General features: G+C 60.9%; 3 protein-coding genes across 33 annotated transcripts in view; 1 reads left to right on the plus strand and 2 right to left on the minus strand.

Moving 5' to 3' along the window:
• Positions 1–5633, minus strand: part of MINK1 (misshapen like kinase 1) — a 29731-nt gene extending 24098 nt beyond the window's left edge. For 6 of the 28 annotated variants that reach the window (XM_088142010.1, XM_088142026.1, XM_088142017.1 and 3 more), the window contains exon 1: positions 5426–5632. In XM_088142010.1, the coding sequence (XP_087998136.1) occupies positions 5426–5482 (57 nt within the window). In that variant the 5' untranslated portion in view covers positions 5483–5632. Of the gene's footprint in view, positions 1–943; positions 1531–5425 lie in introns of those variants that run through there. The other 22 variants (XM_088142028.1, XM_088142027.1, XM_088142025.1 and 19 more) reach the window with 13 other exon arrangements.
• A 300-nt stretch (positions 5634–5933) lies between these two features.
• PLD2 (phospholipase D2) lies at positions 5934–22818 on the minus strand. Of its 4 annotated transcripts, XR_015796458.1 has the most exons (26): positions 22696–22818; positions 21266–21364; positions 21045–21175; positions 19567–19709; positions 17470–17569; positions 17112–17177; positions 16963–17021; positions 16773–16865; positions 16531–16683; positions 16146–16295; positions 15936–16019; positions 15396–15474; positions 15190–15300; positions 14767–14946; positions 14187–14319; positions 13495–13613; positions 10162–10275; positions 9734–9838; positions 9441–9529; positions 8194–8307; positions 8025–8074; positions 7643–7777; positions 7399–7552; positions 7119–7235; positions 6859–6976; positions 6367–6385 (listed from the first exon to the last, which is right to left on the minus strand). XR_015796458.1 is itself a non-coding variant. In XM_088142067.1 (25 exons), exons 2-25 carry the CDS (start codon positions 21318–21320, stop codon positions 6161–6163), a joined length of 2760 nt encoding a protein of 919 aa, XP_087998193.1. In that variant the 5' UTR covers positions 21321–21364; positions 22696–22739; the 3' UTR covers positions 5934–6160. The 4 variants fall into 4 exon arrangements, 3 of the variants coding, with proteins under 3 accessions (XP_087998193.1, XP_087998191.1, XP_087998192.1); XM_088142067.1 differs by lacking the exon at positions 7119–7235 and having other exon boundaries at positions 5934–6385; positions 22696–22739; XM_088142065.1 differs by lacking the exons at positions 7119–7235; positions 22696–22818 and adding an exon at positions 22136–22647 and having other exon boundaries at positions 5934–6385.
• On the plus strand, positions 22726–24369 carry CUNH17orf114 (chromosome unknown C17orf114 homolog). The gene is made up of 2 exons (XM_088142188.1): positions 22726–23915; positions 23997–24369. Exons 1-2 carry the CDS (start codon positions 23825–23827, stop codon positions 24155–24157), a joined length of 252 nt encoding a protein of 83 aa, XP_087998314.1. The 5' UTR covers positions 22726–23824; the 3' UTR covers positions 24158–24369.
• The last annotated feature ends 462 nt before the right edge of the window (positions 24370–24831 follow it).

Consider the following 24831-nt stretch of genomic DNA (forward strand, 5'->3'; position numbering starts at 1 on the left):
GTCGCACAAGCTTCCACCTCCCATCGCGAAGCCTTAAGGGCAGGGGCCGGAACCGGGCCCAGCCCCAAGTCGCACGCAAGCTGAGCTGAAGGCCTCCTCCGGTTTCCCAGGAAGGGCAATGGCTGAGAGAAGAGGCAGGGGAGGGTGCGGCGCGCCAGGGAGGAAAGCAGCTTTCCTGACCTGCCATAACCCAGCACCCTCCCCCTCTGGGACTGTCAGGAATTTCAGCCCAGCCCCCTAGCCAAAAATCTACACCTGAGGCTTGTCAAACATGCTGACCCCCTCCCCTCCCCTCCCCAGGGAGGGAGGCAGACCGCTGCCGGAAGCAAGACCCCCTCCCACCCGGAGCCCCGCAGCTCAGTCTCCAAGGAAGACCCCAGCTCTCCTCTCCGGCTGAGTGGACCTGGTGGGAATTTGGCAAGGAAGGGCCTCGTTCACCCCCACTGGTCCTGCTGCTAGGCACGCTTCCCTCTCCCTCCTCCTCCAACCTTCCGCAAGCCCAGGCCGAGCCAAGGGGGCTGCCCATGAATGCCACGGAGGGAGGCTTGGGGCAAGTCGGGCGGCTGCCGCCTCATCCCGCCGAGCGCTTGAACCACAGGCTGCCTTGCTCTGCAGCAGCAGCAGCAGCAGCAGCAGCAGCAGCAGCAGCAGCAGCAGCAGCAGCAGCAGCAGCAGATGCTTCTGGCAAGCCGCCTCCTCCCGGGGCTTCCTCTGCAGGAGGTGGCAGGAGCCAGGCCCTCTCCAGGCCAGCGCTTGGGCTTGCTGCCCCCCCAGGTAAGTCCAAGGCAGGCAGACCAGCAAGCCTTGCAGGAAACCAACCAGCTGGCCCTCGCTCCCCAGCCATACAAAGGCCGTCACTCAGACTGCTGCGGCCAGGCCAGGCCAGGCCAGGCCAACCAGTGCAGAAAGCAGGCAACCGCAGCCCCCCGCAGCGCACGCTTACCCCTCAAGGCCCGCTGATGACAATGGCCTTGGGTGATTTTACCCATCCTGGGTGCCTCAATAGATTTACGGAGAGGCGGCCTGCCCGTCGGGAGTCTCTCTGCCTCCTGCTCGCAAGTGCCCCAGAGGCATCTGGGAGAAGCCAGTGGTTCCTCGCAAGCCTTAGTCGTGCGTTCCCACACCCAACGGAGGAACTGCAGGCTGCCATCGTCAGTGTCCCTGTGCCGCGAACAGGCCCCACAGCAGCCGGGAGGCCCTGCTGACGGAAGAGGATGGGAGGGAGAAGCCGAGAGAAACATGCGATGCTTCGGCCTGTGTCAGGGAACTGTGGTTTCAGATCTTGCCAGGAACAGGCTGCCCTAACAATTTCACAAGGACCGGAAAATGACTTTTTAAGGCACTGCAAGGGGAATTCTTTGTCCCGTACCAAATAGGTCACGATCTTACTGCTGTAACAGGGGAGGTTTTCATTATAAGAATGCAATGAATGGCTGTCCCGATCCACCGAAGTCAGCAGGGCTTCAGGGATGGGGTCCTTGCCAGCTGAAGTGGGAGCAAACTTCAAGCAAGAACACCAGCCAGAAGAGCCGGGACTTTTGTGGCCCAGACAAGCAAGCAAGCAAGCAAGCAAGCAAGCCAGGAAGGCAGGAAGGCAGGCAGGCAGGCAGGCAGGCAGGCAGGCAGGCAGGCAGGCAGGCAGGCAGGCCTCCTTTGCTTTGTGGGAAAAAAGCCCACACAGTTAAACATCTGCAGCCTTGTCAATACAGGCTAAGACAGAAATGAAGAAAACGGCCTGGTGATGTTATCCAGCAGCAATGCAGGCCTTAGAAAACTACGCCACGGTGACCCAGGTTCCCACAGAACTGCTGCTGCTGAGGAGCAGGGTGAGGAGAGCAAGGTCCTTCCTGGGCCTGCACTTGCCCCTCTCCAAGTCTTTTGCAAGCCAAGCCAAGGAAGCGCCTCCCCACCCACTGCAGCCAGCATTCATCCCGCAAAATGTTTATTCACCCACGGCTACCGGGACAGAAAAGCCGGTCTGGGCAGGTCCACCCTTGGCAAGGAAAGATGCCCCACCCTTTGCACCTCCTGGAGGGTGGGGGGAGCTGCACCTGAATCAGCTGAACGGCCTAAGTCACAGGAGCAGGAGGGGGCCTGCCCTCACCTGTGGCAACAGCCACATCAGAACCTCCATCTCAGTGCTTCCGAGAGAGCTGAGGAGTCACCCGGGTACTTCACGATCTGGCGGGGGGCTGCCCCAGCCCCAGCAGCTCCATGCTGCCAATAGGGACCATGGGGCCCCAGCAGAAGCAAAGGAGCCCGAGCTCCACCAGAGCCTCTCCCACGTCCTGCTATTTTAGTGGCCCCAAATAGCAAAGGAGCTGCAGCCAAACTGGGAGGTTTGTCCCCGACAGCCAGACCGCAGGAGACTCCCTACATGTCACCCCCCCCAACTGCATGAAACAAGCAAGGCCCCCGGGCTGAGGCTTGGACGCCTGCCCTTCCGCTCGCTCAGGGCTTCACGGAGGACTGTCCGGAGGGCAGCCGGCATCAGCCTTGCTCTGCGTGCCGTCCAGCTGGATCAAGGGGAGAGAAGCTCGCGTAAGCAAGCGTGAAGGGGGGAATTGTGATTCAATTAAGGCCAACATGCTGCAGTCAACAAGTTCTCCCTAGCAACAAGCAAGCATGGTGGCGTGAACAAGCCCAGCGCAGAGATCCTTTTTCAGACTCAGAGGCCAGGCGAGGGGAACAGCCGGAGAGCACAGCCAAAAGCTGACCCATCAGTGCCCTCCAACAGCTAGAACCACCAAGGAGAAGGGAGGAAAAACAGTAGAAGGGAGGAGACCAGGCCTGGCCCCCCAGCCCTGGGGCTAGAAAGATACCACAGCTCCTCTCTCCCCCAGAGCAGAATACCTCCCCCCCGCCCCAGCTTCAGTCAGAGAGCAGGTACACCACAACATCCGTATACCCCGCGTGTTCCTAGTTAATAGGATGGGAAATTTCTTTCCCACTTCAGCAACAGCCATTTAATCAGGCCAGAAGCATAAGTGAAAAGTGTCAAGCCCTGTGATCAGAAAGAAGAACCCGCGTGCCCAAAGACGAGCAGAGTGACAGGGTGCGAGCTGGCCTGTGTTGGGAAGGGAGAAGAGCCAGGGAACCTCCGTGGCAGCCAGTACAACCTCAGCACCCCCCAGCAGGGATCCAGACAAGGCTGGGATAGGCAGACCCCCGGTGTTGCCCTGGACCATCTCTAGGGGCCGAGGGCAGCTGTATGAGAGCTCAGGCAGCACGAGATCCCCTTTCCCAGATCTCCTCCCAGGCCAGCCCTTGCAGCCCACCAAAGCAGGGCAAGGCTTCCCTACGCGGGGCCACCTTCTGGGGCCTGCCAGTGAAGGGCCACTCTGTCAGGACCTCCACTCCACAGCTGAAGCAGGAGCTCCCAGGGAAAACCACCTCCCTGGAAGATTTAAGGCAAGGGTGATCTGACTCTACAGGATCAAGGTGACCTGTGCACGATCCACACAAACACCTCTTCAGGACACACAAACGTTTGTGGTCCCTCCTGCCGCCGAGGTCAACCACATGAAACAAGAGGTCAATTCCTCAAGCCTGGGACCCCCCCCCCCGCCTTGCAGTTCTTGCCCAGATGAGGACATTGTGGCCCAGCGGTGAATGACAGCCTAAAGGCCCCCTCCATCACCACTCACCAGGCCTTGGAACATCCTCCCTTCCAACCCAGGAGAAAGCATAACACAGCAAGCCCCCCTCTGCCACAGATTCAGAGGTCAAAGCAAGGCTCTGCCCACACCCCTGATCTCAAGGACGCTTGCTTCCAGTCTCCCAGGAAGAACATGAAAAGCGACCTTCCCAACTCCCCTTCGCCAGCGCAGGGTGCAGCTGCTGCAACGGCACCTTCTCTGAGACCTGCCCAGCTCTCACCATACCCCAGGGCAGCAGATTCCGTGGCCTGCTTTCACAGGTTGGCTTTTCAGGCAAATGCCACCCTCTTTTCTGGGGCCCAATCAACGTGGGAGGCAGATGTGGAACTGGGACAGCAGGTTTAATCTGGGGAATCCGGCCTCTCTACGGAGGGCCGGCCTGCCAATGACCTAGCGGCAGGGAAAACCAAGATACTCCTGCTGGGCACTCAGGCCTCCGACCTCCTCCTGGTCAGAAGGCCGGGGACTTCCTTCAGCTCAAAGCTTCAGAAGCAGCAGCTGGGAGACACATCCAGCTCCTTTGCTCTTCGTCATGGTGGAACCCTGAACTGGGCAGGGGAACCTCTTCTGCTGGGGACAGGGAACGCGGAAGAGCTACTGCTGCAGAGCGGCCTTGCTCTTCCCTTGACGGAGCAGGAGCAGGAGAGCCACCTCGTTGCTCTGCTGGGAGGCTTTCCTGTTCTGCAAGCAGGTCGCGTTGAATAACTGCTCTGTTACCCGCTCTCTCTACCGTAACACGCCTTGCAACCCCCCCCAATGAGGCTACCCAGATGCTGGGGATGTCGGGCGGCTGGATTGTGTGACACCAGGACCGCTTCACCGGGCAAGGGATTTCTAGGCTCAACTCTGGCTGTAAAGGTTGAGATGCTGCTCCAGCAGCGAGTCCAACCAAGTGGGTTACGCTCCCAGCCTCTGGACTGATGTTGACTTAACTGCTCTTACCCCTGCTATGTCAACTTGAATTTTACTATTTATAGCTGCTGCTCTTATTTTACTGCCCCCCTCTCGCCACTTTATCGTTCCTAAAAAATGAAGCGTTGCGCTGTTTCATAATTCAAGCTGCGCCCGGAGAGCTCGCTCCTATAAGACAACCGCTGGATACCACAGACAGACAGACAGACAAGGCGTGTGTGGACCCAGGATCGCACACGCGGTAGCTGCACCCCCCGGGGAAGACTTTCTCCTTCCGTGTGCTGCGGTTTCGCTGCAAACTGCAGGCTGTCCACGGAGCCCTTGCGGCGGGGGGGGGGGTCGCCGGACCCCGGGTCCGGAAAGCTGATCTCCAGCGACTCCACCTTGCCCGGCCCTCCCACGCGCCGCGCCGCGCCGCCCCCGACAGCCGCAACCCGCCGACAGAGAGGCCGACTCGCGAGTCCCTCCAGGAGACCGAGCGAGGGCTGCGGGCGGCGGCGCGCGCCGAGCCGAGCCGAGCCGAGCCGCGGCCGGCCTGGTTTCGGGGCGCGGGGCCCTCCCCTCGGGAGGCCCCGGATCAGCGGGCGCCGGCCGGGGGCCCCAGGGGCCCGGGCTGGAGGGCGGCAAAGTGGACCGCCGCCCCTCCGCCGAGGAGACCGGTCCCGCCGCAGGGCGCCGCGAGAGCCGCCGCCGCCCGCACGGCCCCACCCGGGGACAAGGGCCGCCTCGGCGCCCGCGACGACGGGGGCGCGGGGCTCCCGGGGGCCGCCTCAGCCCGGCCGGCGCGGCCAGACCCCGAGGCCTCCTCGGCGGGCGGGACGGCTGGCGAGCGGAGACGGGGACGGCCCACTCACCCGGAGGGCGGAGAGGTCGATGTCGTCGAGGCTGCGGGCGGGGGCCGGGTCGGCCATGGCGGCGGCGGCGGCGGCGGTCCCCCCTCGGCTACGGGCCCATCGCTTCTGCCCGGCCGGCCGAGCGACCCTCCGAGCGACCCGCAGCCCGCCTCGCTCCGACTGAGCGGCGCCCTGAGGAGAGGGCCGCCGCACTGCGCACGCGCGGGCCTGGAGGCGGGGCCTCCGGACCAGACTCCGCGAAGCTCTTTCTCGATGGCGATGCCCCGCCTTCCCTCCGCGCGCGGGGGGAGGCGAAGACGAGCGCGCGCAGGCGAGCATGCGTGGAATCGCGGGTCGTCCAGGAGCGGGGTGGCGGAAGGAGCGAGGCCAGGGCACTTCCGGCGGAAGGCGGTCACGGGAGAAAAGGCGCGGCGACCGCATGTGCCGGGCGCTGTGTTGCGGCGAGGGGGCGGTCGCGAGCGTCGCGCGAACCCTGCCGCCCCCAGCCCCCATTCCCCCCCCCCGGCAAAGCAATCGCGGGGCAAGGAGGCGCGGGCGGAATGCGTGTTTATTGAACGTGCGGATAAGCAGAAGGACCGCATCCTTCGCTCGCGATTAAAAAGCTGGTCCCGCAGGCGGGCGGGGCGCTGGGCGGCCCCTCGACTCGGCAGCCGCTGGCCCCCGTCGTCGGACGCCCGCCGGGCCGAGCGCCCCTCCAGTCGTCCCGCGGGCAGCAGCCCGGGCCGGTCTCCGCGCTCACGTCCACACCTCCGTGGGGATCATGCCCTCCTTGCAGTTCAGGGGGGGCAGGAGGTGCTCCTCGGCCAGGAAGTCCAGCGGGAAGCCGACCAGGAGCCCCCGCAGCGCCTGCAGCCGGTCCCGCGCCAGGATGGGGCTGAGCGAGGCCAGGCTCTCCACCGCAACGTGGTCGCGGAGCGCCCGGTGCGACCGCACGGCGTCGGTGGGAAGGCAGCGGAAGACCTGCGCGGCGGGGAGCCCGGGTTAGGCCGGGGGAAAGGGCGCTCCCGGCGGGGAGGCTGCGGGTGCCGCCCGGGGCGGGGCGGGGCGGGGCGGGTGGGTCCGCTCAGCCCCCCCCCGCCCCCGAAAGACCCTGAGAGCAGACCCGGACTCCCCCCATCTCCCTCCGGCCCTGCCACCGCCTCGCGCTGCAGGACCTCTGGCTGGGGCTCCAGAAAGGCCGTCCTGCCACCAGGAGCATAGCTGAAATCTCCGCCTTGCGCCCACCGTAATTCCAAGGGTGGGTTTATGCCGGCCAGACCCAGGTGGCCCAGGTGCTCTTCAACCCAGCCCAGCCCAGCCCAGCCCAGCCCAGCCCAGCCAGCTGGGAGCAGAAATCCCCATGGCTTAGAGTAACGGGGACCCTAATAGCCCCTGTGTCCTCATATCTCACACCTGACCTGTGAGACCCCCACCCCCAAATCCTAGGCATGTACCTCCTCATATATGTTGGTATTGGATAAGGCTCGGGCACACCAGACATCATGGAAGAAGTGGTCACTGATGGGGTCTTGAATGCTGGCATCATTCTCCAGAGTTACACCCAAGAGGCACCTGCCAGGGATTTTCCACAGGGAGGCCAAGTCAGGGGCCACCCGGCTCTGCCTTCCAGCAGGGCAACAGCCTCGCTGGCCCCTAGCCCATGTAACAGGGAGGGCGCGTTGGCCTTTCCACGGTGGAGAAGGCATTGCCTCACCTGCAGAAAGGGAGCAGAGCAGCTCTCCTGTGAAGGGAAATGCTTTTTTTCCCCTGCTGCTGGCTGTGCAAAACACACGCAGGGAGAGCAGGACTTTATCCTCAGCCCCAGGGCCGCCTGGACAGAAGTAGCAGGCTCAGCTGGAGAAAAGGATCCTGTTGCCCTGCATCTGCCAGGCCCACCTGTCAGCTGTCTGTGGCCCTTGGGGGCCACGCTCCCCCTGTCAGTGCTGTTCGGCTTTTCCTATGCGAGGAGGGTGGGGGCTGCCCCTTCTGCCCACCTGAAGCATTCGAGGCGCAGACTCAGCGCGAACTTCCCTGCTGGGTACTCCTGCCCACCCATGATGGATGGCACCAGCTCCGTGTCCTCCACCAGGACTGCCAGCTCGCTGTCCCGCTTTCCCAGCAGACTCCGGTCGTTGATATTGGCAGAACCTTTGGGCAGAGGAGTTGGGCAGAGTGTGAAGCAAACGCTGGGGGCTTGGGCCACCCTGCGCAACGCCCCCTCCAAGCTCCCCCACCCACCGATGACGACGTGCCGGTCATCCGCAATGAGGATCTTGCTGTGGATGTAGACCAGCTCTGTGAGAAGCGTGCCCCGCAGCTCCCCGTGTGTCCGTAGCCCGCAGAAAGAGATGTAGTTCCTCCAGCCCTCCCCCACTTTGGGGGGAGATGGCAGGGAGACAAAACAGAAGTCAGTCCTCGGCCCAGGCCCCAGATGTTTCAAAGCCAGGACGACACCCTTCTGCCCCGCTTCTGGCAGAGGCCCGGGCCTTCCCGCACCCCACCCCTGCGCTGCTTGCCTCACTTGGGGTGGACAGTCATGGCGGGACTCGGGGCACGGTGAGGCTACAGCTCCAAGGGGCTGGGGGTGAACTCTGCTCCAGCCATCCCCCCCAATACTCACTGACTGCCCGAAGGCGGCTAACAATAGATGACTCCCCACGACAGAGAGTCCTGCAAAGTGAAAAAGGAATCAGGCTGTCTGGCCCTGACGCCTCTTCTGCCTCCCTCCCCACTGCCACACGCAGTGGGGAGTTAGGTCCCGTGCCCCTGAGCCCTGGGTCCCCACTCACCGGTAGGTGAAGTGAAGAATGGCTTGGATGGAGTTGCTGCCTCCCTGCGCGATGTCTCCCTCAAATCCAGGCAGGAGGGGGAGCAGCACGTACACCCGGAACGGCTTCTTCTCGCTGCGTTGGGAAGCCCCTGGTGGGTCATATGATTTCCCTGCTGCCCTCCCAGCCCTCCTCCTCCCTGTGGGGTTCACGTGGCATTCTTGGCACTGACAGAAAATTGAGAGCCCCTTTGCCGACTAACACATTTGATTCGGAGGCAGGAGCTTTGGCGAGCAGCAGGAGCAGCTCCCTTCATCGGGTGCCTGAAGGGGCTGGGCTGGTGGGGGACTTAAATTGGGGGGAGGTGGGGCAAGTGGGGCAAAGGAGGTCGGCATGCAGGTGCGAGGCAGCCTAGGAGAGCCCCTTGGCCCTCGCGGTCTCACTCTGCGTCTGTGAAGGGAGGTGCCACAGCTCACAAAAGCTCCTGCCATTCAGTAAAAAGTCTCAGTTGGAAAAGGGGCTACCAACTCCTGATTTTTTGCCACCGCGGAGTAACACAGTTCCCTCTGGGGTTGACCAGAGTCTCTGATCCCGTGCAGAGCATACCAGGAATTTAAGGGGGCTGAGCTGTTTTGGGATTCACGTTCACACCCAAACAGCCACCCAGTTTCCTGATCTAGGAGCCAGGATTCCCACGCGGACTGCCTTTGACTGGGGGTGTGTGGAATGGGACTTTGCGCGGCAGCAGGGTCAAACCAGGACCTGGCAGAGCTGTTTCAAAATGCCATTTGGCAGATCCTGGCGGAAGAAGATCCTCTTGAACCCCTGCTGTGCTGCAAAAGGGGTCCATCCTGGCTCCTGGAGGACTGTAATGGTGTGCGGGAATGACCCTGGGAGACCGGGCAACGAGATGCAACCGAGGGAAGAGTCAGAGAAAAGGCAGCTGAGCCTGCAGCAGGAATGTGGGTGGGGCAAGCGGCTCAGAAGAGACCCTCCCTGGTTGTGGTGCTGTAAAGGGACGGCGGGGGGGGGGGGAGATTTGTACTTTCAGACTTGCAAGTTTCTGTTAATGTAACCTTACAATAAAATAGAATTAGCTTATCTGGTCGTGTTTCCTGTCTGGTCTAGCTTGTAAGGCTGACAAGCATTTGGCAGATAGCTTTCCTGACGTTGCATGACAGCTCTAAGCACGTGCAAAGAGGCTCCCACCATGAATATGGAGTAACGCAGCCTGGATGCACCAGCCCCCCCCCACTGGCCAAACAAACCTGTGGGCTAGCAAGATCCGTTGCAGGACCGCGTCTCCTACTGTGTTGAGAACCGAGCGTCCATCTGTGCAGCTGATGAAGAACTGGTTCTACGGGAGGGAAAGGCACCTGGGCCAATGTCCAAACCTGCCCCTTGGCAAAGGAGAAAGTGGGGGTGGGGGTCTCCCCTCCCTGCTCTTGCCATCCTTTTCAGGGCTTCGGTCCCATCCTGTGAAGAACCCACCCCTGGTAGAGTTCATCACCAGGCTGTCCTTTGGCCGTCTGGCTGTCCCGCCCTCAGACTCTATCCCTACCTCGATGTACAGGTAATGCTGGCTAGTCCTGATGACGCTCAGGTAGGCGTTGTAGATCGAACATTCATGGAGGCCGGCTGACCAACGGTCCACCGAGCGCAGCACCTGAGGGCACAGCCAGAGTTCTTTCAGGTCGAAAGGGCTGTAGCTGGACGCCAAAACGCCCCTCCCGGCCAGACAGCCCCACTGCACCCCACCTCGCTGGGAGCCCTTTTATATTCTAAGGTCATGGGCTCCTCTGTGCTTTTTGAACGCCAAAAGGCAAAAGAATAGTGAGAAACGTGCAAAAGTTGGGGGAACCCTCAGCCCATTCACCTGGGCCCCCGGCATGCTGTCTCTTGTTCCCAATGCCATCCTCAGCCCTCTTGAAAGCCCCAACACTCCCCCCTTTCTGACTGCCAGCGTGCCTCTGCTCCCTGCTCTCTCACCTGGACGTTGGCAACCTGGGCACCGGGCATGAGAAATGGGAGCCTCGGGGGTACGTGGGGGGACTTGGGCAGCAGGTAGGGGTATTCAGAGCCTTTGTACTTGGCCTTGATTGTCTGAGGAGGAGAAATGAGGGAGTCAACGTTCCCTGGAGCCCCTGGTCAGCGAAAGTCACTTTTCTTGGCTGCTTATTAAGAAGCAAAAAACACTAATGGTGAAAATACAATGGCGCAACTGCTCACACATGCATCCCAACTGATTTCTGTAATATTTATATATCACTCTCTGAATATTGACAAGCCGTATAATGTATATCAACAGTTATCAATAAAAAGACTCTATGTAGACTACAAAATTAAAGAAGTAGGAAGCATTCATAAACCGTGCAACCAACTTTGACTGTCGCTACCCTCACATGAAAGCGGTATTTGTTTATTCAAGTTCCCACAGCTGGAAGAAAAATGCAAGGATGCCTCCGCCCCCCAGCCCCACCCCAGCCAACCTTGCCCCGCCTGCGGGAAGACGAGCAGGGAGCGGAGAGCTCTGCAGCCAGACACCGAAGGAGGTGACTTCCTGGCCTGAGCCTTCAGCTGCAGCCCCCCTCCCGCCCCACCTAGGGAAAGGCGCAGGGAGTCAGTGCCTTGCACAGACCCAAACCGGGCTGCTGGGGTTGCACCGAGGGTCCTGGGCAATAGGCCACACCTTGGTGACTTGGAGAGACAAAATGCAGGTGGTGCCCTCCCTCCCACCAATCTCCCTGTGATCAGCCTGGTGGTAGGCCATTGGTGGCCTCCCCTGGAAGCTGGAAGGGGGGGGAGGTTGGAGACCCAAAGAGGGGAGAGCCCACCAACCAGCGGCCGCTGCCGACGCAGCTACTAGTTCCCTGATCGACAGGCTGACCGCTGCTCTACCCGAGCACTGCTATTCCTGGCTGCTCAGGAAGGGACCATCAGAGCCAGGGCGGGGGGCAGTCCAGGCCGGCCCTCGCCCAGACAGGTAAGCGGAAGGTGGGTGCAGAAGCCTGACCGGGACGGGGGCTGGGAAGGCTCCAAGCCAGCAGGCCTTCAAGGGAGGCGCCGTCGCCGTGACCTGCAAGGGGTGCGCAGCCTTGGCCTCCCTGCCCGAGGGCACCTGCTGCAAGCGTGCGCGGGTGCGTGCCTCCCTGGGGGAACAAGCGGAGGGGCCCGAGGAGAGAGCTGCTCTGCTGAAATGCCTCAGGGAAGAGGAGAATCCCCACAGCTCTCCCCAGGAGGCAGAGACAAACAAAGAGAACGCCAAGGGGCAGGGACAACGCCCACTGCCAGAGGGAATGGTGGCCCAAGAAGCAAGAGGATTGGGGGGGGCACTTGTGCCAGCGGTGCCCCGGAGGCAGGACCAGGCTCTCGCTTTAGAGGACAGCCAGGGAATCCCTGTGAAGGGGAAACCAAGCAGCTGTGCGCGGACCCGATGCAAGGCTGCGGGAGGCGCGCGGCCTTCCTGTTCTTGTATTTGCAAGAGAGGATTCCAGCCGCCCCTTCCTTTCCTCTTGATCCGTGCTGGGAGAAAAGAAAGCCCAGAAAAGACCGTGAAAGAATCTCTGCAGGCCATGAAACCTTGAAGGAACCGGCGCGTGGCCATTGCTGCCTCCAACCTTCCCGTTGAGGATCAGGTGCAGGAAGAGAAAGCAGGATCCTGGAAGCCAGCAAGCTCTGGAAGGGTCTGGATTCCGTGGCAAGGGCCAGGCTGCCATCCCGAGGAATCCCTGGGAGGAGATGGGTCGCCCTGGCAAGGAGGGGAAAGTCTTTGCCAGGCACCTCCTCTCCATTCTCAAACTAGAGCGAAAGGGGAGCATCGCAAAAGGCCTGATCCAAACGGGCAGCCACGGACAGGCGCCCAAACTGGGGACGGAAGAATTCCACCAGGAGCTGCGGTGGAGAGGCCAGTAGGAGGCGCCACTTGATGCCCATGTCAAACTGCAGCTTACGGGAAATCAAGAGAGAGATCCTGACGCAGGATGATGCCCCTGGAAGGCTGCGACCTATTTGTAAGGAACAGACGCAGCAGAAAGGGTAGAGGCATTGCCCGGTGGGTAAAGAAGAACTGTATCTGCTCGAAATTCAGGAATCGGAGCGTGGAAACTCCATTGAAAGTGTACGAGAGAGAAAAGGAAGTGATGGCCTTTGGGAATTTATTCTAGTCCACCTGGACAGGCAGATGATAACCAATGAGGAATTCCTGGGTCAGATGGCCAGTCTTTCAATGCGCCAGGCAGTAGCGACAGTGGAGGATTTCAACTATCCTGATATCCGTATGGGAATACATCTCTATCAAGAAAAAGAGGTCCAGTAAATTCTCACCCTCTCGCTGGCAACTTATTGGTCGAAGAGTGGAAGAAAGAACAAAGGGGCCAGATCTGATCTTCTCCATCCAGGAGGATCTGGGTAAGAAGTGAAGGGGACTGGCATCTCAGGGAAAAGCGATCGCGTCGTTGTTGAATTCATGACAACCCAGGGGAAGGAGGAACTGAAAAGAGTCAGAGTGTATGCTGAATGTCAGAACGCGTTGGGATGAACTGGGAGGGAGTGGCTTGAAATCCTTAAGGAGAAAAGCGTCCAGGAAGGATGGAAAATTCTGCAAACCAAGATCCTGAAGGTGCAAGTCCCAAACCACCCGCTCAAGAAGGAAAATGGGAGAACCCTAATGCTGCCTCTAGAACACGGAAGAGAAAAAGGAATGTGCGTAGAAAATGGAGGACGGGGAAGACGAGGTGGTCTCCAGGCAGGGGAAGAATTCTACCAGAAGGGCTAAGGCTCAGAATGAGCTGAGGCTTGCGAGAGACAGCAAAAACGGATTTTGTTTAAAGGGTTCTTCAGATCCCCCCAAAATAGAAGGAAAGCCAGGAGGCTGCCAGTCTGCCCCAAGGAGAAAGCGATGATGGGGAGAAAGCAGAACTGCTTTCCCGAAGGAACTGGTCATCCGTGCACGAGGACGGTCACAGGTGCTCCTCCCTGCTCCTCTGCCCTGGTCAGGCCCTACTTGGAGACCCCCAGGGCAGGAGGGAGCGCGTGCAGAGGAGGGCACCGAGGCGCTGAAGGGCCTGGGAACCGAACCCCCAAGGAACCGCCTGGCCTGCAGAAGAGACGACTCCCCCACCGGTCGTTATCATCAAGTGATGATACTTTTATTGTTATCTGGCATTAGTTGCTTATCTTTTGCTTTTTGCTAACTGCCTCCAAAACAGCTGGAAAAGACTATCCTGTTGAGTTTTACAGTTGAACTGCTACTGTGGCTTCTGGGGAGGAACCAAACCCAGATCTGCCCACCAGGCAAGCTGACCTTCCCTGCCTGCCACCCACCTTGGTGAAGTTCCAGCGCTGGACGAAATGCCGGGCCACGTCCCGCGCGGCCACACCGTGAACAGCCACCCCCACGTCCCGCCACGGCATCCGAGGGGTCTGGAACCTGTCGATGAAATCTGGCCCAGCCGAGGGGCGCAGGGTCACCGCACAGCACCAAGGGTGGGGGCAGCAGATTCCCCCAGCACAGGCCAGCCTCACCCTGAAAGGTAACGCCCGGGCACAGCGGGACTGCCTGTCCTCCGGACACGAGGACAGGACCTCCTCGGGGGTCCACCTCCCCCTTCTCCCCATCCCATCCTTCCATCGGAGGCCTGCCAACGGCAGCGGGACGAAGGCCAGAGGCTGGCTTGGGCTAAGCCCTGGGAGGGAGGAGCTGCTTCTAGCCACAAAGCGAGCCAGGCATGGGCTCTCCTTCACTGGAGACCCTTGAAGGAGCAGCTGGACAGCCACTGGCTGGGGAGGCTCAGGCAGCCTCCTCTAGAGGCGGAGGGGGCCAGCTAGAAAATCCGCAGGGTCCCCTTCCGTGCACGAGTCAGAAAGCGGCATCGGTGAGGGTATGTTTCCCACTCCAGCTCTCAGGCAAAGCGAATTCCAGCAGGTCCCAGGAGCCGGGAAGGCTGCGTCGCCCACCCCAGCCCGCCCTGCTGCCCTGAGCCTCTGCGTGCCCAGCCTTGTCCCTCCCCGCTCACCTTCAAAGGGCTTGTCCAGCCGCACCCAGTCCTTGGCGATGAGGTTGCTGTAGTCCTTGCCCAGCCAGAGCAGCTGGTTTGTGGCCAAGTCCACGGGGGCCTCCTCGCCCGGCCCTGTGGGGGCGCCCCCGCCCTGAGTGAGAGAGACGGTCAGGGAGAGGTGTGACGGCCAAGGGAGGGGTCTAGGGCCAGCAGCGGGGGGGAGAAAGAGAGCAGTCAGAACAGGACAGAGGAGGGGAGACCACCCCAGGATCAGCCCCCGAGAGATGCTGGCTGCTCCCTACCTGCGGGTGGCCATGTCTGGGCACTGCTGTGAGGTTATAGGAGGTCGTTACAGGTGTGAGCAGGGGCTGACCGTCAAGCGAAAGGGCAGCTGAGCTGCAGAGGAAGAGGAAGAGGAAGAGGAAGAGGAAGAGGAAGAGGAAGAGGAAGGAAGGAAGGAAGGAAGGAAGGAAGGAAGGAAGGAAGGAAGGAAGGAAGGAAGGAAGGAAGGAAGGAAGGAAGGAAGGAAGGAAGTTGAGCAGCAAGAGGCAGTAAACAGCTTGGCTGCGGGTCTGGGGCAGCTCGGGCACCGGCTCACCTTGGGGCCGTGGCAGTTCTCACCATCCAGGTCCGTGAGGCGGTACTCTGGGGTATCCCAACGCCCGTAGGCCAGATCCAGCCCTCCCAGGAAAGCCACAGACTGGTCCACCACAACCAGCTTCTCGTGGTGAGCCCACAGGAAGATGATGGAGGAGACGTGGTCCGGATGGCGCATTACCTAGCAGGGAGAGAAAGAGAGGGGGGCAAGAGTGCAAGGAGGAAGCCAGGAGAAGTGAGGAGGGCAGGAGTTTTATGCAAAGCCCCCGGAGCCTGAGAAAATTCCCACCCCACCCCACGTCCTGCTCCTTCTGGATGCAAGAGGGAGAAGTGGCCAATCCCAAGAGGACGGGTGGGACTAGAAAGAGAAGGCAGCAGACCCACATCTGAATTCCAGGGTGCCCAATGGAAGGGGTGCGTTTACCTTGATGTTGGGGTGCAGCAGCATCAGGGCCCTCTTGCTGTAGCCGCTGTTGATGCCCAGGGCCAGCTCCACCTCCTTGAACAGGAGCACGCAGACGCGCACCCCCTGCTCCTGCAAAGGGGAGCCATGCGGGCAGGGTCATCTGCCGGCCAGGGAAGACAGCCAGGCCCCTTCCCTCGTCCTGCGCAGCCCTGCAGGCCACCCACCGCTTTATGCTTCAGGATGAGGTCCAGCCTCCACTCGTCCGACTGAGCTGGGCGCTTCATATAGATCTCCGGGCTGAGCCTGGAAGAGCCGGAGGGAGGGATCCTTGCATTCAGAAAGTTAGCTTTCCTCTTTGACGGACTGGCCCGGGAAAGGCGGGCTTGGCTCGTGCCCCTCCTGTGGCTTCCGGTGTTCAGAGGGGACCTGCTCCCCCCACTCCGGTCCCCTCCAGCAGGACTGGCTGCAGGGGACTCCCCCCTGGGGTGCAAACCACTCCCTGCCCTGGCGGCTCTTTCTGGGCCCTGGAGCCCGGCCTGAGTGGGGAGAGCTGTTCCAGGAGTGCCCCCGCCCCGTCTGCCCGCAGCAGGGTTGGGGCTCCGCTGGCTGCCGGGGTACGCAAGGGCTGCAGGGCTGATTTGCCCCACGTGCCCCAGCTTCAGGACCTCGCTCGCTCGCTCGCTCACTCGCACAGAGGGATGGGGACGGGCAGCACGGCCCGAGGGGGCAGGCCTGCCCGATCCCCCAGGGGTGGCCTGGCTCACCACCAATCTGTGATGAAGATTTCCTCCCGGGCCAGGGTCAGGGCGTCCGCCACAGCCGCAAAGTATCCGGCTCCGTTTAGAAACCTGCCGTGGCAGAGCGAAAGGTGAGAGGGGGCCTGCCCCCAGCCACGCTTGCCCCCGGCCGCCCCAAGCAGCAGCAGCAGCAGCAGCAGCAGCAGCAGCAGCAGCAGCAGCAGCAGCAGCTCTCACCAGCGGGCAGGGGTCTCCTCGCGGACGGGGGCAAACCCTCCATGGCGGTGCTGCCGCAGGCACTCGTTGCCTTTGCTCTCTGCCAGTTCGGCAATCTGCTGCCCCCACCAACGGGCCTGCCGGTAGCTGCTGCACTTCAGGATGAGGGACCTGCGGGGGACACAGAACTCTCCCAGCAGCTGGCGGGGGCACCCGGTCCTTGCCCCGGCCAGGCTCCCGGCCATCTCGTGGGGCAGGGAGGAGACCTGAGAAAGGGCGCTCACCGGCTCATGCTGGCTTCGAGGCAGGAGGGCGGGAGAAGCGCAGTTTGTTCCGTGGCTGCCCCCCCAGAGCTTTGCCCAAACTGCGGGGGTGAACAAGGGTCACTCCGACCCGTCTGACTAACCTGCAGCTGTTGTCCACACGGACCCCATACTTCGTCTCCGTGGGTTTCTTGCCCACTTGGACGCTGAAGGCCGGGTCGAAGAGCAGCACGCAGGAGATCACGCCTGACTCCGGCTTCAGGTAGAGCAGGAAGTCATCCTTCACCACCAGCCACCTGCAGGGTTGAAGGGGAGAGGTGGGGTGGGGCGGGGCAGAGCAACCGGACCCCTCTCCGCCCCTCCCCCTCCGGCAGCCGGGACTGACCTCTTGGACCAGCGGTAGCAGACCTGGTGATGCCCAGCGCAGTTTAGCCCCTGGACGCGGTGGCCCCCCGACCGCTTCAGGATCATGCCTTCTCTGGAGGGAGAGGAAGGGGATGCACCGCTTAGAAATCGGTCTGTGGCCCAGCCCCCCACCCCAGCTGCTCAAGGGCGGAAGTCAAGGCTCGACTCACAGGCCTTTGGGCCCGAGGTCCGGAAGGAAGGAGAACCGGCTCACGTCCAGGAACTCTGCCTGCAGAGGAAGGAGCAGATGGTGCTCAGGAGAACCAGGCCCAGGCCTGGAAACACCCCCCAGCCGAGGGGGAGAGAGAAGGGGCCGTACCATCGCATGGTAGTCCCGGTAAACGCTCATCTCCAGCAAGGTGTTCAGGTAGCTTTCAAGCTGTTTCTGTGGAAAAGAGCCAGGAGGAGTTGGGGGGCGCTGAGCTCCCCCTCCACACTTTGCAATGCCCTGTCAGCAGCCCCCACCTCCCTGGGCATCCAGACACATCCAAGCAGCCCCAGTTCATTCAGCCCCCACCCCGATCTCTCAAAGCCCTCCCCCCGAGTCCCTGGAGGCGGCTGAGGGATCCCTCTCCGTGCAAGACGTGGAGACCCTGCCCTTGCCTGGAGCTGCCCAGCTGACCGGGCAGAGCTACACTGCCTTCCTTGCCACTCAATCCAGCTCTCGGCTGCCTCACCTGCTTGCTGGATGGACGCCGGGAAACCTCGCCGCCCCCGTGGGGCAGGGGGGGCAATTCCAGGGAGCTTCGTCCTGGCCACGAGCCGTGCAGGACAAACCTGCCAGAGAGAAAGAGACTCAGCGGCTCCACCTCTCCCTGCCCGGAAGGAGCCAAGGCCACAATGCCAGCAGGTACCTCCAGGCTCCTGGGGACCCAATGAGGAAGCCCCCCACCCCATCCCCGGGTTGGGAACAAGCTCTCCTTGCTGAGGGGTGGGGGGCAAGAGTAAGGCCAAGGCCCGGCTGGGCACATGGATCTCCCTCAAAGCCAGGCTAGAGAAATGGGGCTCCCTTTGGGGTGAGAGATGTGATAGGCAGTACCCTGGCTGAGATCATGCCATGCCCTTAAGCAAGGCAGTTAATGCCTGGGGGGTTGTGTGCGTGTGAGTGCATGTGTGTGAGGCTCTTTGGGTCAATGGGCTGGGCAGATGGAAAATATGGGCTGATTCAGCAGGCGGGTTAGGTGTGTGTGAACTCAGCTTGAAGACTCCTGTACCAATGGTCAACTCAGCCCCATACATAAAAAGCAACGAAAAAGGAACGTCAAAAGAATCCAGGAACTGGAGAGCTTCTCCTCTCCTCTGCTGGGATTCAAGGGAAGGGGCCCGTTGTTCCCTCCTCCGCCCCTGGAATCACGTTAGCCAGGGGTGCAAGATGCCTCCTTGGTAGCTCGACCTATGGAACTCCCTACTGAGGGAAACAAGATAGCTCCCTTTCTCTCTTGCTGCCCTCCACTGGTTTTCATCATCTAGACCAGCGTTTCTCAACCTTGGCAACTTTACACTGTATGGACTTCAACTCCCAGAATTGGCTGCGGAATTCCGGGAGTCGAAGTCCACACATCTTCAAGCGGCCAAGGTTGAGGAACACTGGTCTAGATGTTTAAGCAGACCAATTTGCTGGAGTAAGTATCAATTTCTAAAATATTATCAATGTACTTTAATTTATCCAATCAAGATCACTTAAGGTGGAAAAGCAGGTTATAAATCCAATAAACAACAATATGTCAGAGTTAAAATTGTGATAAAAAATTTCATAGTATCCATAACTGAAGGTTTTGCTTGCGTTAAGGCTTTTCAGGGGCTTATGAAACTGTTGTTAAATTCTGCTGGCAATTATGTGAAACAATTTAGCCTCTTCTTGCCAAGTGCAAGGCTGTGTGCGCGAGTAGAATCTGCCTGTGATTACACGAAGGAAGGATCGTGCATGCAACAGGGGAGGGAAAGAAGAAACTTGCACAAAAAGAAAATTATGAATCATGAATTTTGTAGAGAGTACCAGGACAGCTCTGTCAACCAGCCAGCTGAGATATATATTCAAGTCACCAAAAAGAGGTCATTCCAAAAGATGCCACAGGACTTGTCCTTGGCCAGCCACTGTGGAATATTTGCAGCAAACGGAAAGGAAATCATATGGGCATTTTACTGGCCCAAATCCATGCCCCTGCTTTAAGATTTATACAAGAGGATAACAATATGCTTATAGCAGGAGAAATTATCTAATAAATTTGAAAGGGTGGATGGTTCCAGATTAGAACTATGTCAGTGATTACTACAGATAGTCCTGACAACAGGGACTGGAAAATTCATCGTTAAGAGGTGTGGTCATTAAGTGAAGCATCATGTGACTGCACCCAATTTTATTACTTTTTTGTGGTGGTCGTTAAGCGAATCACCACGGTTCCCCATTGATTTTGCTTGTCAGAAGCCGGCTGGGAAGGTTGCAAGTGGCGATTGTGTGACCTGGGATGCTGCAACCATCAGAAATATATGCCAGTTGCCAAGCACCTGAATTTTGATCATGTAACCACAGGGGCGCTGTGACAGTTGTAAGTGCGAGGACCGGTCGTAAGTCACTTTTTTCAGTGACGTGGTAACTTCAAACAGTCATTAAACGAATTGTCGTAAATCGAAGACCACCTGTACTAAACTTTCAAGAATCTCTGTGTCCCAGTCATCACTGAGAGTAGCCTTCCCCAACCTGGCCCCCCTTCTCAGCTCCTCCAGCCCCTGGGGCTAATAGGAGACCCTGCCTGGCTACAGCACCTGAATCTCACCGGGGCAGTGGGAGCAGGCTCAGGAGCAGGCGATGCTTCATCAGGTCCCTGTGCAGCTCCTGGAAGTTGCGGAAGAGTTTCTTCATGCTCCAGGTGAATTGGCCATGGCTAAGCTGCAAGATGTACACTGTGCTGGGCCGCACCTACTGGGAAGGAAAGTTGTGCAGGGCCCTTCAATGGATCCTAGTGCAAACCGCCACCCCTCCCACCAGCAACCATAGAGCTAGATGGAAAGAGCACCTCCAGCTGTGGTGCCCTGTGCAGAATTGGGCACTTTGTCCCTGCAGGAAGGGATTAAAGGGGTGGCCCTCCTGAGGGACTTCCCAGCCCACGCAGTTGAGGAGGGAGCTGTAGAGAAGGGCCCTCTGGATTTGGGCCCCAGCCAGTGGAGGCAACAAAAGGGCCCCTACTGGAAGGATGCCCTTCCTCATCAGGTGGGGAAAGAGCTGTCTGATGTCCCCATCCCTTCCTCCTGCTCTCTCCCCTGGGACTGCATCCCTTCCACCAGGAGCCTGCAGCTGCAGCCCAATTCCTCCCTCAAGGCCCGTGTAGCACTTACAGCTGTTAACAGGAACCAGGTAACTGGAAAATACGCATCTAGTTACTTGGCACAACCTTGAATTGCAGCTGACGGAGACTTCCTCTCTTATCCCTCAGATGCAAAGCATCCTGCATCCAGCTGGCCAGGGGACAGACAGCACCTCCCAGAATTCCCGGGACAGCACCCGGCCTTTGGTCATGTTGGCTGGGAATTCTGGAAGGTCTGCAGGCTGAGTAGGCCAACCAAGGGCTGCATTGGCAGAAGGCCATTTCTGGTGTTCTTAAAAGCAAAATGATTTGGGACTCCAAACAATTTACCAGACATCAAATGTCTATAAACTATTTCTCAGTCTTACAAATAACTGACACGACAATATGCACAAATATGGAACAGTTTAAATATGAACTTCCTTACACAAAAGCATAGCTATTTTTCAGTTTATGTATTCCCAAAGTGAAAACGGCTCCAAAACTGCATGTGAAATTGCTGTTTTTTCAATTGGCAATTTGCCCAAAGGGCCTCTATCTCCCCCAGGTCCCTTAACCTCTCAGTCTCCTATTGACAGGGACGAACAAATTCCAAGTCCTCCCATGCGATGGCTGGCTGGTGATTCTCCCCCTGGGACTAGAAACAGGCTTGGCTGCCAGCAGGACTCTCCAGGTCCTCTGGTCGGCTCTTTCCTGCATTCCTGCTTGGCCCCAGCTCTGAGCCTGGGGGAGAAACATGGTTCTGCCTTGAGAAGGGAGGGCCAAGCACTTGCCTCCCACCACCGTCTCCAGGCCAAAACAAGTTGCTAATCAAACTGTTTCCTAAAAAAAGCAGGGCCCTGAGAAATGCTAGACTTTGCCCCTGTGGCCAGTCCTGTATGGGAGTCACAGGCTTGCGGCTTATGGGCAGGTCCCTGTAGAGGGACCGACTCTCCTTTGCTGCCCCTCACCTTGGAGCCGCTGGTGTACCTCTCCGTGCTTTCCACTCGTGCCACGATGGGCACCCCCTTCAGGAAGTGGGGGCCCTGGGCGTGCAGTGGCATGGGCTCATAGACCACCATGGGAAAAGGACATGGCTGACCTGGGAAAGGAGGAAGAACTCAGCCCAAGACCTGAGGAATGCCAGGAGCCACCCCCAAATTCCCCACCTGCCCTCCTGGCCCAGCCTGACCTGGAGCTGCCCGGTCCTGAAGGGCGTTGCTCTCATCGGCTTCTCGCGGCTCCATTGAACAGTCCAAGATCTCCCCACCAAGGGCCAGGTGTTGCCTACCTGGAAAGGAGAGGGATGAAGCAGGAGGGGTCCTGAGTCCCAGGCAGGCCTCCCCATTGTCTCCTCTCCCTGGAAGCCCCCCCCCATGCAGCAGGTGCCTTAGCCTTGCAAATCAACATAACTCCTTTGAAGAAGGAAGTGGGGAAAGGTGGCTGCTGGGTCGGAGCCTGAGAAGGGCCTGGTTGCAGGCAGACACATTTGGCAGAATGGCTAGTCAAATGGGGATGGCAGTGACGGGAGAGGGTACAGCAGAGGGGGAGGACACACTAGGGCTCCTCTCTCCCAGGGCAGCCTTGGCAGGACGGAGCTCTGGGTTCAAGCCCTGCAGGCAAGCTGTGCAACCCCCCCGGACTGCCTGCAGGCAAGCGGCTGGGGTTGGGCTGTGGGTACACTGTGCACCCCCCCCCCAGGGGCATGAGGAATTTGGGAGCTTCTCTAGGCTCCTTCAACGCAAGCTCCGGCGGCGTCTGAGCAGACTATGAGCCCACAGGGCTGCCTGCAAGTCAGAACAGGCAACCCTAACCCTCCCCAGCGAGGGTTCAGCTGCGCCTTCTCCCAGAGGCAGGCGAACATTTGCTGGAGGCCACGAATGGCATGCTACGCTAACCCAGGAGGGGTTAAATTGGGATCTCCTCAAGTTTCTGGGAAGACGGGAAACATTGAATCCTCCTCCTCTGCGGGACTGAGGCGCAAGGCAGTCGGTTCGCCTGTGCTTGGCTAGTTGGGGGTCCCGCCGCTCATCCATTTTGCCCCCAGCGCCGGCTCAGTTACCGGTGAGCGGGGACGGACGCCGCGGCTGCCTCCTCTTCCAGACGTGGCTCGAGGATTCCTCCGGACCAGTTCGCCAAGGCGCGCAGGCCACCCCGGGCCCCAGCAGCGGCAGCAGCAGTGGAGCTGCTGAGTGCTGCCTCCCGCCGCCTCCCCCAAGGCGGCCAGCGGCTCCGGTGGCCGCGAGCCAGCAGCAGCCCCGAGAGCGTCGCGGGGGTGTCTCCGAGCAGTGAAAACCTGCGGGCAGCCCAGTCCCGCGCCCGCGGGCTTGGCGCACCCGCTCTCCCTGGCCCCGGGCCGGAATCCAGAGCCGGGATTGTATCCCGCCCCTCCCTTCTTGTGCGCTGCCTCCCCGCAGGGCGGCCCCCAAGCAGCGGAGTCCCGCAGGCGACTCGAAGGGGTTGAGTCATCCGCCGCTGCGAGGAGGGCCCTGGATTCTGGTCGCGGGCGGAACTGGGAATCGGACCCGGGACCCGCTGCCAAGGGAAAGGCGGAGAGGCGGAGGGGCTTGCGAGTGCAGAGAGGCAGAGACCGCGGGGGGGGGGGGGGGCGCTAATGGCTACCTGCCGGCGGCGGGTGCGGCGGGTCCGCGGAGCAGCGGGAGCAGGGTGCGCGGAGGAGCGGAGCTGCCCCGCCAGGATAATCAAAAAGGGAAGGAAGAGCCGGAGAGGAAAGGGCTGGGCTCCTGTCCCGGGAAGGAGGGCCGTCCCAGCATTGGGAGAGAGCGCAGCGCAGCGCCGCCCGCTGACGCAGGGGCCCCCGGGGCATGTGCAGAGCGCCGCCCCTCTCTCGGCCGGCCGAGTGGCCGGCGTGCCTCCGTCGGGGCCGCTCCGCTGGCCGACCCAGGGAAGGTTGCGAGAGGCCGGCCTGCCGCTGGTCGTCTGGGAAGGGCGAAGGATTGGACCGGGCCAGGGCCCCCGGGGCTGGGCGCTCGCAGCCTCGGCCTCCCGGGCGGCCGTTCCCTGGGGGAGACCCCGCTTTCCCACCCTCCGAGCAGGCACCGGCCGACTGCTTTCCGTTTGCCTAAACCGGGGGGTGAAGGCGCGGGCGGTGGCCGGCAGCCCCGAACTCCCGAGCGCGGAAGTTTCCCTGCCCTTTCCCCGGGGAGCCGCTGCGCCTGGGGCCCTTCGGCCGGATCTCCTGCTCTGGGGCCTCCGGGTCCCTCCGCCCGCCCGGGAGGCAGCCTTGCTCGGCCCGGCGCCACCGCCGCGGGTGGGACGGGCGCTGTGGTCGCTCCCCCCTCGCTCCCTCCAAAAGCCGCCGGGATGCAGCGAGCAAAGGGCGGGGGGGGGGGCGGCGGCGGCACCCGGTCCGTTCGGCGAAGGCGGCGGGAGGGAGCCTTCGGCTAGGTCGGCCCAGCTCCACCCGAGCGAGGAGCAGCCGGAAAGGCGGCGGGGATTGTGCCACGCTTTCGGAACCGGGTGGAAACCAGGCAAAAATGCCCCCTTCGGTCTCAGCTTGCAGGTGGCGGGCGGGAGAGAGGCCAGTCTCCTCCAGGGGCTGTGCCCCTCCCTGGCGCCGCGGCCGCTTTGGGACAGCCCCCCCTCCGCCCGCCCTCTCCCTGTAATTGCAAGGATTCGGCTCCTTCTCGCCCCAAACGGGAAGGAATAGGAAGGAGGCCGCTCGAAAGGGCAGCGCCCCCAGACCTCTTCTACGCGGCTGGCGCCTCCCTCCCTATCGGGACCCTCCAGGATGGGCTCCAAGTTCCCAAGCTGCTTCCCACGCGCGAGACGTGGACGGTCGCAGCGGACCAGCAAGGCGGGCCAGCGAGAGCCCCCGGAAGGTAAGGTGGCGGGCGATACCCTCCCTCGCGCTGGCCAAGCAGAGGCGGAGGCCCAGGCTTCACTTCTCCTCTCCCCCGTAGCAGACGCTCCGGACGGCCCCGAAGTCGCGGCAGGCCGAGCACGGTCCACCCCCTCCACCAGCAGCGAGGGCGACCCGCAGAGCGGCCGGGCGTACTTCAGCGGCAAAGCCCGCGTCTCCTTCCGCCACCAGCTCGATTCGGAGAGGGACTCCACCAGCTGATCCTCCCAGGCCGGCTGGCAGGGATGCTCCGCCGAAGCCCCAGGAATAAAATGCACCACCCCAATTGCCTCTTTTTCTGTACTGCGATCCAGCAACCTGAGGGCAGAAGCCTCTTCTGTCAGCCCAGGGAGTGGGAGGCAACAGCAGAAGGGCCAGTGAGGCTGCAGCATACTCAGGCCCCAAACCTCCAGCCCTCAGCAAATGCCAGGCCGGAGCCCCCTCCCCATACCCCAGCTCAGGAGGCTCTGTGGCTGGGGTGGGGGGAGAGAAACAGTCAACAGTTGCTACTTGCAGGAGGAACCACCAAGAAAAAGGCTGCCTGGAGCAAAGCCAGCACCCCACCCCTCCTGCCGGAGCAGCGGAAAACACACAGCCTTTCCAAATGCAACTGTTGGGCCTCTCCTCCCACCCCAACCCCCTAAGCCTCTGCAAGAACAGGGTGGAGCTGCATGAACCCCAAGGGTGTGTGACCCCCTTATCTCAGCCACAGCCTCAAAGTAATCACAGCTGGGAAACAATCAGAGAGACCGCAAGGAGGAGCAGACAGAGCCAGCCTGAGCCCGCTAGGCGGGGAGAGGAGGGGAGGGGAGGGGAGGGGAGGGGGGAACAGGAGGAAAGGGCCAACACCCTCTGCTGGCTGTCCAGGGAGGCAAGAAGGGAAGGAAGGGCAGGCG

The sequence above is a fragment of the Python bivittatus genome, unplaced genomic scaffold (genome assembly GCF_059951505.1).
Source record: "Python bivittatus isolate LINGU-HERP-01145 unplaced genomic scaffold, Pbiv_v1 ctg000370_np1212, whole genome shotgun sequence".
Lineage (NCBI taxonomy): Eukaryota > Metazoa > Chordata > Lepidosauria > Squamata > Pythonidae > Python > Python bivittatus.

Coding starts and splice junctions, on each gene's coding strand:
- PLD2 (XM_088142067.1), bottom strand. CDS start 21,320: ATGGAGCCGCGAGAAGCCGATGAGAGCAACGCCCTTCAGGACCGGGCA. Junction 17,022..17,111: donor ACCGGGACTACCATGCGATG/GTACGGCCCCTT, acceptor CTTCCTCTGCAG/GCAGAGTTCCTGGACGTGAG. Junction 16,296..16,530: donor CGTGTGGACAACAGCTGCAG/GTTAGTCAGACG, acceptor TGTCCCCCGCAG/GTCCCTCATCCTGAAGTGCA.
- CUNH17orf114 (XM_088142188.1), top strand. CDS start 23,825: ATGGGCTCCAAGTTCCCAAGCTGCTTCCCACGCGCGAGACGTGGACGG. Junction 23,916..23,996: donor CCAGCGAGAGCCCCCGGAAG/GTAAGGTGGCGG, acceptor TCTCCCCCGTAG/CAGACGCTCCGGACGGCCCC.